At 43.7% G+C, this 14,109-nt stretch overlaps 1 protein-coding gene across 2 annotated transcripts in view; it reads left to right on the forward strand.

Moving 5' to 3' along the window:
- Nucleotides 1–14,109, forward strand: part of ZZEF1 (zinc finger ZZ-type and EF-hand domain containing 1) — a 149,848-nt gene that overhangs the window by 16,199 nt on the left and 119,540 nt on the right. For both annotated transcript variants that reach the window (XM_053570331.1, XM_053570332.1), the window contains exon 2: nt 8,203–8,347. In XM_053570331.1, the coding sequence (XP_053426306.1) occupies nt 8,203–8,347 (145 nt within the window). The remainder of the gene's footprint in view (nt 1–8,202; nt 8,348–14,109) is intronic.

The raw sequence follows: 14,109 nt of genomic DNA on the forward strand, positions 1-14,109 counted from the left end.
TTATTCAGAGTTTCCTAATCCATGTGTCATTCCCAGATGAAGAGATTATAGCTATGCTAATCATTACCCTCAGATCTTGAGTCAGACAGATATTTTCTCAGTATGCTATAATGTGATGAAGTTTGGAAGTAGCTGTCATCTGATACTGTGATAGTCAGACTATGAGGCCTCAGAGCAAACGGAGACTGCTCTGTGCTACCTCTCAATCCATTGGCTCCAACTTTTATATTCAAGTTCAGCTTAATATTTAAAAATTCCCCTTCATTATTACAAAAGCAATATTTATAGATTACAGAAGATTAAAAATACATATAAGCAAAAACAAGAAAATATAAAACATTACATAAGTGCTGAACACCTGTTTATTTTTTATGTATATATGAGTATATATACACACATGTATTTTTTAGAACCTTTTTTTTTTTTTTTTTTTTTTTGTAGAGACAGAGTCTTACTTTATGGCCCTCGGTAGAGTGCCGTGGCCTCACACAGCTCACAGCAACCTCCAACTCCTGGGCTTAAGCGATTCTCTTGCCTCAGCCTCCCGAGTAGCTGGGACTACAGGCGCCCGCCACAACGCCCGGCTATTTTTTTTTGGTTGCAGTTTGGCCGGGGCTGGGTTTGAACCCGCCACCCTCGGCATATGGGGCTGGCGCCTTACTGACTGAGCCACAGGCGCCGCCCTGCACATGTATTTTTTAAACCATTGTGGGAAGTCCATATATGCTTTTTATTCAAACTAACATGAGATCATTCTCTAATATTTTGTAACCTACTGTTTTCAGTTCATGATTTTCACCTTTCCATGCCAACACATTTTTGTTTAATCTGATACTCAGTCCCTATTTAGATTTGTTAACTTATCCCAGAAATCTTTTATGATTGGTATCTTAGTATATTTATGTTGTTATAAAGGAATACCGGAGGCTGTGTGATTGATAAAGAGACGAGGCAATTTCGTAAAGAAAAGAGGTTCTGCAGGCTGTACAAGAAGCAGAGTGCCAGTATCTGCTTCTGGTGAGGGCTTTAGGCTGCTTCCACTGCCAGTAGAAGGGGAAAAGGGGTAAAAGGGGCAAATCTGGCATGTACGGAGAAGTGCCAGGCTCTTTACAATAACCAGCTCTCTTGGGAACTGAGTGAGAACCAAGCCTTTCATGAATGATCTGCTCCAATGACCTCCCAGATACCTTCCATTAGACCCCACCTCCAACACTGGGAATCAGATTTCAAATTTCACCCAAACTATAGTAATTGGTATGTCCAGAGTCTGTAAAATTTTATTTTGGGGGAACAAAGTATTATACTGCTCTAAAAAAAACTTTTAATTTTTCAGCTGCACCTGTGGCTCAGCTGGGAGGGCACTGGCCACATATACCGAGGGTGATGAGTTCAAACCCAGCCCCGGCCAAACTGCAACAAAAAAAACAACAGCCGGTCATTGTGGCAGGTGCCTGTAGTCTCAGCTACTTGGGAGGCTGAGGCAAGAGAATCGCCTAGGCCCAGGAGTTGGAGGTTGCTGTGAGCTGTGATGCAGTGGCACTCTGCCGAGGGCGATAAAATGAGACTGTCTTAAAAAAAAAAAAAAAAAAAAACTCAAAAAACCTTTAAATTATGCATCAAGTCCATCCCCTGCTTCAAGTGGGCACTCTAAAATTTTGGGTTTTAGGGTGGGCATGGCGGCTCATATCTGTAATCCCAGCACTTTGGGAGGCTGAGGTGGGCAAACCTCCTGAGCTCACAAGTTCGAGACCAGCCTGAGCTGGAGTGAGACCCTATATCTAAAAATAGCCAGGCATTGTGGTGGGTGCCTGTAGTCCCAGTTCCTCAGGAGGCTGAGGCAAGAGAATTGCTTGAGCCCAAGAGTTAGAGGTTGCTGTGAGCTATGATGCTAGGGCACTCTACTGGAGGTTTGGGACAAAGTGAGACTCTGTCTCAAAAAAATAAATATATAAATTATCAGTTATACATACATGTAGCATAGAGTCTGCAAGACTTGAACAAAAAGCAGCAATCCACTACTCTCCTACCCCAGTATCCCACTTCCTAAGAATACTTTACCTTTTTCGCTTTTTGAGACTGAGTCTCACTTTGTCACCCTCTGTATGTGCTTGTGGTATCACAGCTCACAGCAACCTCAAACTGTTGGGCTTAAGTGATTCTCTTGCCTCAGCCTCCCAAGTAGCTGGGACTACAGGCGCCCGCCTCACTATTTTTGTTGTTGTTGTTGTTGTTGTTGTTGTTGTTGTTGCAGTTGTCATTGTTTTAGCTGACCCAGGCCATGTTTGAACCCACCACCCTTGGTGTATGTGGCCAGCACCCTGCTGACTGAGTTATGGGCGCCACCCCAGTTCTGATTCTTGATCTGCTACATGGAAAGTTTCTTTTCTCCCTAGAGGTAGGAACTTTTCTTTCCCCTCAGTGTTATGAAATATCATTGTATAGGGATTTAGCCCCTTCAGTCTCAAAACTCAGGTCCTGCAGTTTGGGGAAATTATCTTGAAACATAACAATTGTGATTTTCTCCTTTTTGTGTTTCCTCATTCTGGAATTCATATTATTTGGCTGTTGGAACTCCCAGACTGGTCTCCTGATATTCTCTTGAAGTTTCTATCATTTTTCTTTTTGTACTACTTTTCTGGGGACTTTAATCAACTTTATCTTCCAAACTCTCTATTGAGATTTTCATTTTTTGTGTGGTATTTTAATTTTCAAGAGATTTAAAAATTTTTCTAAGTATCTTGTTTTTAGAAGTAGTATCCTGTTCTTTCATGGTTACAATATGTCAGGGGTTCTCAACTTTTCTAATGCCGCAACCCTTTAATACAGTTCCTGGGGGTTGCAAATCACAGGTTGAGAACCACTGCAATATGTATATTTTTTAAATTAGATAATGATGATGGATATTCACAACTGTGAATATACTAAGACTCACTGAATTGTACACTTTAAAAGGGTAAATTTTATGGTATGAATTATATATCTCAGTAACACTAGTTTTAAAAACATCTTTTAAGCAGGGTGCAATGGCTTATGCCTATAATCCTAGCACTTTGGGAGGCTGAGGCGGACGATTGCTTGAGCTCAGGAGTTTGAAAAGAGCCTGAGCAACATGGTGAGATCCTATCTCTATAAAAAATAGAAAAATTAGGGCGGCGCCTGTGGCTCAGTGAGTAGGGCGCCAGCCCCATATGCTGAGGGTGGCGGGTTCAAACCCAGCCCCAGCCACACTGCAACAAAAAATAGCCGGGCATTGTGGCGGGCGCCTGTAGTCCCAGCTGCTTGGGAAGCTGAGGCAAGAGAACCGCGTAAGCCCAAGAGTTAGAGGTTGCTGTGAGCCGTGTGACGCCACGGCACTCTACCCGAGGGCAGTATAGTGAGACTCTGTCTCTACAAATAAAAAAAAAAAAAAAAATAGAAAAATTAGGCTGGCACGGTGTGTACCTGTAGTCCGAACTACTTGGGAAGCTGAGGCAAGACAATTACATGTGCCCAGCAGTCTGAAATTACAGTAAGCTATCTTGACTACAGCACCCTGGCTGGGAAGAGAATAAGACCCTGTCTTTAAAAAAAAAAAAAAAAAGACTTTCCTCCAGTATCTATGGACCTGGGCTGTCCACTCATTAAAGAATGGGGGACTAAAAAACCTGGAGTTTGGCTCAGCACCTGTAGCTCAGGGAGTAGGGCACTGGCCACATACACAGAGGCTGGCGGGTTTGAGCCCAGCCCAGGCCTGCTAAATAACAATGACAGCTGCAACCAAAAAATAGCCAGGTATTGTGGCTGGCACCTGTAGTCCCATCTACTCGGGAGGCTGAGGCAAGAGAATCTCTTAAGCCTAAGAGTTAGGTTACTGTGAGCTATGACGCCACAGCACTCTACCGAGGGCAACATAGTGAGACTCTGTCTCAAAAAATAAATAAAAATAAAAACCTGGAGTTTCTATGTGTCTGGTTTATAAACCATTTAGATGAAGTCGCTGGACATTTTCACTGGGAGATCCACCTGTAGGTATATTCTCATGGGCTTGTCAGGTTCCCAGAGAAGACCCTTCACTCTCCTGCATAGAAGGGCATTATAGTGCCTGCCAACATTCTAGGGCCTCTTGGGAAAGGCTGAATCTTATATTTACCAAGTAAACATCAATCCTGCTATTTTCAGTGTGCTGTTCTCACTTTCATCTGTGCCTGGTATTTCCTAGTCCACAGACTCACTGTAGTACTCTCTCTAGAGCAGCGGTTCTCAACCTATGGGTCGCGACCCACAGGAACTGTAATAAAGGGTTGCAGCATTAGGAAGGTTAAGAACCACTGCTCTAGAGAATCAATCCCTAGGCTTCTGCTGAGATTGGGATGGAGAGTCTACATTTTGGGGGGTTTTTTTGTTTGTTTTGGCTGGGGCTGGGTTTGAACCTGCCACCTCTGATATATGAGGCTGGCACCCTACTCCTTGAGCCACAGGCACTGCCCAGTTTTGTTTTGTCTGAGACAGACTCTTACTCTGTTGCCTAGGCTAGAGGGCCATGGCTTTAGTCTAGCTTACAGCAAGGATCAAGAGATCCTCCTGGTGGCGCCCATAGCTTAGTGGGTAGGGCGCCGGCCACATACAGCTCGGCTGGTGGGTTCGAACCTTGCCCGGGCCAGCTAAAACAACAACAACTGCAGCCAAAAAAGGCTGGGCATTGTGGCCGGCACCTATAATCCCAGGTACTTGGGAGGCTGAGGCAAGAGAATCACTTAAGCCCAAGAGTTGGAGGTTGCTGTGAGCTGTGATGCCATGGCACTCTATTGAAGGCGACATAGTCAGACTCTGTCTCAAAAAAAAGAGAGATCCTCTTGCCTCAGCCTCCTGAGTAGCTGGGACTATAGGCGCCTGCCACTGAGTACTAGGATTACAGGCATGATTCTGCATTTTTTTTCTGAGACAGTCTCACTATGTGAGTTACCCTCAGTAGAGTGCTATGGCGTCACAGCTCACAGGAACCTCCAGCTCTTGAGCTTAAGCAATTCTCTTGCCTTAGCATCCCAAGTAGCTGGGACTATAGGTGCCCGCCATAATCCTGGCTATTTTGTTGTTGTAGTTGTCATTGTTGTTTGGCAGGCTGGGCCAGGTTCGACTCATCAGCTGCAGTGTATGTGTTTGGCGCCCTAGCCGCTGAGCTACAAGCGCCAAGCCTTAGAGGAAGATTATTTTTTTGCAGTTTTTGGCCAGGGCCAGGTTTGAACCTGCCACCTCTGGTATATGCAGCTGGTGCCCTACTCCTTTGAGCAACCGGCACTGCCCCAAGAAGATTTTATTTTATTTTATTTTTTTCAGTTTTTGGCCAGGGCTGGGTTTGAACCTGCCACCTCCAGCACAGAGGGCCAGTGCCCTGCTCCTTCGAGCCACAGGCTCCCAGGGAAATTTTAAATACAATAAAGTAGAGATAAGAACTCCTGTGTACCTCTTAGCCAGTTCAAACAATCAGCAATTCAAGCCCAATTTTATTATTTATTTATTATCTTTTTTTTTTTTAGAGACAGAGTCTCACTTTGTCGCCCTCAGTAGAGTACTATGGCATCACAGCTCACAGCAACCTCCAGCTCTTGGCTTAGGTGATTCTCTTGCCTCAGCCTCCCGAGTAGCTGGGACTACAGGTGCCTGCCACAGCGCCAGCTATTTTTTTGTTGCAGTTTGGCCAGGGCCAGGTTTGGCCACGACTCAAGAACTCACGACCCTTGGTATATGGGGCCGGCGCCCTACTCACTGAGCCACAGGCGCTGCCCACAAGTCCAATTTTATATGATCTAAATCCCATCTGCTTTCTTATTTCCCCATTCAAATTATTTTGAAGTAAATCTTGACATCATTTCATCCATAAATATTTTATTATGTATCTCTATAAAAAAGAACTCTTTGGCTGATCATGTTAGCTCACACCTGTAATCCTTGCACTCTGGGAGGCTAGGCTAGAGGATTCCTTGAGGCTAGGAATTTGAGGTTGCAGTGAGCTATGATGATGCCAATGCACTATAGCTGGGACAGCAGAGTGAGATCCTGTCTTAAAAAAAAATAAAAACTCTAAAAAACACACAATATTGCTGTCACCATTTTCGGATTAGCATTTATTCAGTCAGTTCTGACTGCTTTTTGAAACAGACTTTTCACCACTTACCTCCGCTTTTAGCAGTGTCTATTGCTGACAACTGCTAAGTCTTGGAGCCCCGCAGTATAAAGTATAAAGCAACTTGCTTCTCAGCTTTGCCCACTCTCGGCTTAGGATTCCACTTTCTTAGGTCAATCAACTCAATACTACTCATCCATCTTCTACCCAGCCTCCAGAATTTTATAGATGTTGCATAATCTCCCGTTCTCTTTGTCCTTTTTAAAACACACAGAGACACACACACACAAAACAGATATCTTTTGTGTGTGTGTGTGCACGCGTGCGATTATAATGGCTTTATTCTACCTGGGTGCAGGTGGGTAAGATTTCCAACTGGGCCAGGAAAAAATCTACCCAAGGATACCCTTATAATACTGTCTTAGTGGGATGTAGGGAAGAAACAGAAGTAAATGCATTTGTTCAGTGTGACTTCTTGGAATCTCCCCAGGGCTGGTTGTGTGGCTATTGCTCTGAAGCCTTGAGGGATAGGGTGGGACTTCTTCCCAGAGCCTCCTAGCCAATATTTATAGCCCACTGACAACAGAGACAAGTCCATCTTTTTGGTGAATGTTTCCCTCTTGTATGTAATGACCTTAATTTTAACTGCTGCTTCCCTCCTTCCCATTATAAACTGTTAGATATTTTAACCTTTTGACTGTGAACAACACCAATAGGCATTCAAACAAGATATTTGCTTGGTGTGAGCGCCTGTAAGCACCATTCATTTCTGAGTACTCCTGTCAAAGGATCCCCACAGGGCACGGACTCTAGTCTTTTCTCCATATTGTTTTCTTCTCTGATGTCTTTTGTTCTTTCCTTTTGGTGTGTAGCTTAAAGAAAAACCCTGTCAGCTTTCCTGATTGAGTCAAATCAGAGAAGAACAAAATATCGCCTCTCCTTTTGAACTGTATACCTTGATTAGTGTATCTTTGATTCTGTTAACTTTTTGGATAGTCTTGTCAGGTTGAACAGAGGCAAAAGAATGCTATGATCTTTCCCATAATGCTTCTGAGCTCTCTGTCCCTCATACTGAATTTATGCTCATGGTTTTGTACTTCTTCCTATTAAACACTATTGTTTAGAGGTCTGTGGTGGAAATAGGGGGTTTCGTGTCAGTCATGAAAACTCACTTGACTGTTTCCATATTTCATAGAGGAGAGAAAGAAGGAAATGGGGCAGAGGTCTTAGGGATGAAAGAGGCTTACTTGAAAAGGAGGCTAGATTTCTGAAGTATTTCTTGATGAGGGAGATTTGTTGCAATGAGTGCATCAGCAGGAGGACAGAAGCCATTGACGAGGAGGCGCTTACACTCTGCGAGTGGGGACAGTTGGAAAGAAGAAAGGGATACTGTTTGCCCTGCTCACATGCTTTCACTATCTTGAAGGTTGTGTTCAAGATAGTGAAAGCTTCACTCAAATGTTACTTAACCCATGGAGCAGCCTGTGAGTTTGGCAATATTTGCTCCATCTTTCAAATCAAGAAGCTGAGGCTTATTGAAACAAACTTATGTAAGATCACACAGCTGGTTAGTGACACCAGGATTCAAACCAGATTCTGTGCTGTGTGAGGCTCTCCAGATGGCCCAACATGGGCAAGGAACAAGTTAGATTATGGGTAAAGATTACTTAAAATAGGCTATGAAGCACATAAACCAAATTAGCTCTTGTGTCCAAAGAGTGTTTAAAAGAAAAAGCCCATCTAATCCTGAGGTATTACTCTAAGCCAACATTTCTTAATTCTTGCATTTTGTACTCTTCTGAGAATTTTTCCAGTGGTTGCTTTCTTCTGAAATTATTTGGGAAGAGGAGGGATTACTGTCTTGGAAGAGAGTTGAGATGATAAAAGTGTGTACATATATCCTACAAAGCACAATGAGTTTTTTTCTGAATTTATATTCAGAAAAATTTATATATTTATATATATATTCTTTGAATGATATATGTGAACTCTTCCCCCTACAACCAAAAAAAAGAAAAAAAAGAAAAATCACTGGTCTTAAGAATTGTTTAAAAAAAATTACTTGGAACAGCCTTGATTTTCTGGAATCTCTTACCTTGTAGGCTTTTGCCCAGTTTGACGCTGAGGGTGATGGTGCAGTTGATGCTGAGAACATGTTGGAGGCCCTCAAGAATTCCAGTGGCGCTAATCTTCAGGGGGAGCTGAGCCATGTCATTAGACAGTTACAAGCCTGTTCTCTTGTTCCAGGTAAGGCTCTCATCTGAGTGCCATATGCTCTCAAGAGTGCTCTTTTAGAACCAGAATGAATAGGGCTGGACGTGGCGGCTCACACCTATAATTCCAGCACTTGGTAGGCTGAGGCGGGTGGATTACCTGAGCTCACAGGTTCAAGACCAGCCTAAGCCAGAGCGAGACCTCGTCTCTAAAAATAACTGGGCCTTGTGGCGGGCACTTGTAAGTCCCAGCTACTTGGGAGATCGTTTGAGCCCAAGAGCTTGAGGGTTTGAGGCTGCTGTGAGCTTTGACGCCATGGCACTCTACCAAGGGTGACATAGGCAGACTCTGTCTCAAAAAAAAAAAAAAAAGAACCAGAATGCATTTTATCATAGGAGAGATTGAAATTGGGCAGGTTTTAGGCCAGTGTGGTGGCTCACTTCCAGGGTCCAGGGGCAGGGTCCGTTAAGACCTTTGGATCTGGTGGCAACCAACTGAAGAAAAATAGTTAGAAATAGTGAGAGACAAAAAGACATGACACACAAAATAGAATTTTCAAAGGTGGGAACACAGGGGACCACCACCCTTTTGTGGGATTCCCGTGAGTGGCCCCAAGTGTCAGTTCTACTCAGCTTTTATTGAAGGCTTTTTGCTCATTAACCCAGAGGGTAAGGTGAGGAAGGGAACAAAGATGCCAGCAGTTTATCTGAGTGAGCATATCAGTCCCTAATGATTGTTTCTATAATCATTAACCTTAAGGATCTGAGTAGTCTTGAGAAATCCGGAACCTGAGGCTGCATGGGGCCAGCCTCCTATCTGTGGTCACATAGATTCCTAGGGAGGTGTTAATCTCTGCTAGTTCACTATGGAGTAAAATGCCACTTGTGTCATTCTCCTCTGAAGAATTGGTGGGACAGAGGAATTTTCCTCTCATCACCACCACAGAGAGTCTTCCTCTGTGACAAGGGATATAAGCCCTCCTACCCATATTTTAGGGCTCAAGCTATTCCCTTGATCTCTGCCCCAGCCAAATACAAATCTCCACAATAGATAATTGCTTGGACTATTTACTGGGCAGGAAACAGCCTAGTTAATGTATCTTGCCAGGCCTTGCCACAGCATCTTCTATGGCCATTATTCCTCAGAGTGTTCACAGACCTAGCAGAGATTTTTGTAAGCTGTATCCTCAATAGGCCAGAGTTCTAGGAAAAGCAGGAAACTTGCTCAGATGAGAAATTTAGCAGTGGCTGGTTTTAAAGGTAAACTAGCTGGCTTTCCTTTGTTCTGCCTTGCTTAGCTTACTTTTTTATTTTCCCCTCTTTCTGGGGGTGTTTTCCTTTGCCCAAAAAAGGAGTCTTTGGTCTTCATTATGTGCAGTTTATGCCTGTAATCCCAGTACTCTGAGAGGCCAAGGCGGGTGATGGGACTACAGGTGCTTGCCACAAGGCCCAGCTATTTTTATTTTATTTTTTGAATTTATTGACCAATTTGTTTTTCAGAAATGAACTGAAAATTTCACTTTTATAGTAGGAAGGCAAAAAAGGCCCAAACTAGAAAACCTCTGTACCATTCCAGTGACTTGACTAACAATCCAAGTACGTCAGTATGTGAGGAGCGCAGCCCTCTGAAGGCAGCACTGCAAGGCGGGGGGCTCACTGTAAGCGTCAGTGCACAGCTGCCACCAGTGGCCACATAGTAGGGTCTTACTTCTTGCATTCTTAGTCTGAACTAAGCAGTCTGTAGACTTTGATCCTTTTTTTGTAAATTAACAAAGCTTTGGAAGAAAAAGCAATAAACTGTTTTCCAAATGGTTCTATCTACCTTTTTTCCTTCAAGTATGTTTAACCCCTTGTGAAAGAAGCCTGAATTCTTTACCATCCTGTCCACAAAGGAAACTAGGAAGTGGTCAGCAGCTTTTATTTAGACCAGACACACACAGTCAGATGGTACCACCAACAATAAGACCAATACGGCCTGTGAGCGAATTGGGCAAAAGCAGGGAACTGACTGGAACCTATTGTCTGCCATCTTTTGTGTTGGCCTTGAGTGCAGATTTAGAGAAAGCTAATGGAATACAAAGCACGAATGTGAAGATATACATACAGTGGGTATGTCACGCCCAGCTGTCACCCCACCTCCTTTCTCCTGAGAACAAGATGAACAATAGTCAGATGAAGTTATCCAGTAAGGATCAGGCCTGAAATGTCAGACTTCTGAGCAAAACAGGTCTCTAAAATAAGACTTAAGATTTAGATACAGGATGACTTAAAAAAAAAAAATCTCTTCTTCTGGGATGATCTGTTTTAAGACAGAAGCAGAAATACTTTCTGGTTTAACCATTTCTGACTGAAAATCATGCTAGGACTGAACCTTCAGGAAAACAGTTTAAAACCTTTTTTGCATAGTTTTTTCCCCCACAGGGGTAAAGGTAGGGCTAAGAAAACATGATGGAATTTTTAATTAACATTAAAGTGATATAACTTCAAATTTTAAAATGACCTCAACCTTCCGACTATTCATTTTGCTGACTGGTGATAGTCTACAGAGAATCATGAGTCCAGGGTTAGCCGAAAGTGTTGAGGGTCAAATAACTCAAGAACTTGTCAAGTAGGCCAGTTTCTGGCCTGGTCCTGGTTTTAGCAATCCTGCAGTGGAACGGAGGCACACAGTGAGGTATTTGGCGCCACTTCCCTAAAACCTAGCCCACACCTTCTGCCCACCCCCAGCTCATCAGTCTTTTCATCCCAGTGCCCTTGAGGGGTAAGGGTTGATGTGGCTTCTGCCACCGTCTTGCTCTTGTGTATTGCTGCCTGTATGTTTCAAATGCTGCTGAAGACATGGGTTTGGAGCAGGTTTCCTTGTACTGAGTCCAGCAGGCAACTGCCTATGGGCTTGTCTCCCGTGGGCCAATGGTTGTTTTCTTCACTTCTTTTTTCTTTTTTCATACTTGTAGTAGGGGCTCCGCAACATGAAAAGCAGAAGTATGAAAGGGATGAGTAGGTAAGGGACATAGATAGTTACAAGGGTTAATCGTTCATGCAAAGTCGCAGGTCCTTTGAAACCACTGGCTTTGGAGAAATTCTCAAAAGTGTGAAGACAACTGGAACTAAAGTTGTCATGGTGTGAACAGGGTAGAAATTTGCAGGGGTTCAGATCCACTTGCAGCTTCCTTTGAAGAAGGCATATGCTGCAATGGGAAAGAAAGGCAGCTGAAACACGAGCTCGCAGAACAAGAAGGACTTAAACCACATGGGGGGATCCTGCAGCAGAGGCTGTTTGAATTTCGTGGCATACCACTTCAGGAGGTTTCTCAGCTCGTCCGGGTAGAGTTCACATGGCAGCACCGCCTGCAGGTCCAAGAACAGGGTGATGGGCATATGGGTGAGGAAGTAGACGCCCAACAGCAACTCTACGCATCGCCTGGCACCCAGAGCCCCTATCCTCAGTAAGTTGGGCCTGGACCCGCCAGTGTGGGAAGAAGCCTGGTTCTGGTCGCAGTCCTGGGGCCTCGCGCCTCTCGGCCCAGCTATTTTTAGAGGTGGGGTCTTGCTCTTAGGCTGGTCTCAAACAGCCTGAGCCAGAGCGAGATCCTGCCTTGAAGAATAGCTGGGCGTTGTGGTAGGTGCTTTGTAGTCCCTGCTACTCGGGAGGCTGAGGCAAGAGAATCACTTGAGTCCAAGAGTTTGAAGTTGCTGTGAGCTCTAACAACATGGCACTCAACCCCAGGGCAATTGAGTGAGACTCTGTCTCAAAAAGAAAAGAAAAGAAATTTGTAAGTACTGTGAAATAAATTCCCTCACTCAACAGTATTTATTTGTTAGGCACAAGGTCTGAATTAGCATTTGGTGTAATCATCTCTTTCATTCCCCAATATATTAATGGCTGAGCAGTTATTATGAACATTTGTCATGGGGCTGCCTTCTTTAGTGAAATTCTTTTTTTTTTTTTTTTTTTTTGAGACAGGGTCTCACTGTGTCCCCATGGGTAGAGTACCATGGTGTCTAGCTCACAGCAACCTCAAACTCTTGGGCTAAAGCAATCCTCTTGCCTCAGCCTCCTTAGCAGCTGAGACTACAGTTGTCTGCCACAACACTTGGCTAATTGTTTTAGAGATGAGGGTCTCACTCTTGCTCCAGCTAGTCTCGAACTCCTGAGCTCAGGCAATGCACCCACTTTGGTCTCCCAGAGTGCTGGGATTATAGGTGTAAGCTACCTCACCGGGCTTTTTTATCTATTTTAGTAGGGACGAAGGTCTCACACTTGCTCAGACTGGTTGCAAACTCCTGAACTCAAGCAATCCACCCACCTCAGTCTCCCAGTGTGCTAGGATTATAGGCATGAGCGACTACGCCCAGCTTGACTTACCACTTTCTATTCAAAATTTTCTGTCAACACCCAACTTAAAAGAATTGCATTATCAGTCTTAGGATGAATCTTTGTATGCTGAGGTCACCTTGGTGGTAAAATTTCATAGTTTTCTAGTCCCTCTTTCTAACCTCTCACCACTAAAACTAGTTCCTTTTATATCTCATTGTATTTGTGCTTAATGAGAGACAACACCTTTACTGAGTTCGTTTCCCTAATGTTAAATGAATTCACAGAATGTTTCAGCCTATGAAAACACTCTTCCCATTACAAAACTAGTCTATTTTCTGATGTGAATTCTGAGCAAAGCAAGTAAAGTGCAGCATCAGCATTGTCATAAATATGCAGCTTTGGATATTATTGTGTAGTCTATTAAGAAAAAACTGCCAAAGGAGGGGGAAGGGATTTCAGACTTTAAATCTTTGGAAATCAGATGTCTCCAGGGTTTAGGTAGAGGGCATGGCTTAAATAGGCTTTGAGTGCAGAATTTCCCCTCAGCCTCATGTAAAAATCAATGCGGAATTTCAGTCTGCTCTAATGCATCTGTTTGTTTTACTATTCAAAGCACTTTTCCCTAGGGACTTCTGGAGTCTTGATCCAAGTACTGCTTACACAGATGTGTTCAGTTTGTGAAAACCCATTGAATGATGCAGTTATGTATACTTTTTTGTCTCCTATGTGTTGGGGAGCCTAATGCAGTCGCACATAAACCCTTTTCCCCTCCTTCTCCTTTCCTTCTAAGACAAAAAGACACAAAGGAACTGGCTAGCCTCATCCCCCCCGCCCCCGAAGTGCGCCAAAAGACAGGCAATCTGTGGAACGTGCCCCCCTCAACAGTCCCTATATAAGTGGTCTCTAACTGTCCCTGGCACAAATGCCATCTTTGTGCTGCCATTTTCAGTAAACCTGGCCTGGAAAATCTCCTCGGTCGCCTCATCTCTGGGCACCACCGATTACACCTTTCAATATGTTATGATTTGTTAGGTAATTTAAAAAATTTGTCGCCTCATCTCTGGGGCGATTAGACCTTTCAATATGTTATGATTTGTTAGGTAATTTAAAAAATTTGTTTTTAATTATGGGGGCATTATAGCTGTATATCTTTATAGGGTACATGTGATGTTTTGATACAGGAATACAATGTGAATTAATCAAATCAGGGTAAGTGGGGTATCCATCACCTCAGGCATTTCACATTTCTTGGTGTTAGGAACATTCCAATTCTACTCTTTTAGTTATTTTAAAGTATACTCTAGGCTGGGCGCAGTGGCTCATGTGTATCATCCTGGCACTTTGGGAGGCCGAGATGGGTAGATTGCCTGAGCTCACGAGTTTAAGACCAGCCTGAGCCAGAGTGAGACCCTGTCTCTAAAAATAGCCGGGTGTTGTGATGGGCACCTGTAGTCTCAGCTACTTGGGAGGCTGAGGCA

This window comes from Nycticebus coucang, chromosome 18 (genome assembly GCF_027406575.1).
Source record: "Nycticebus coucang isolate mNycCou1 chromosome 18, mNycCou1.pri, whole genome shotgun sequence".
Taxonomy (NCBI): Eukaryota; Metazoa; Chordata; class Mammalia; order Primates; family Lorisidae; genus Nycticebus; species Nycticebus coucang.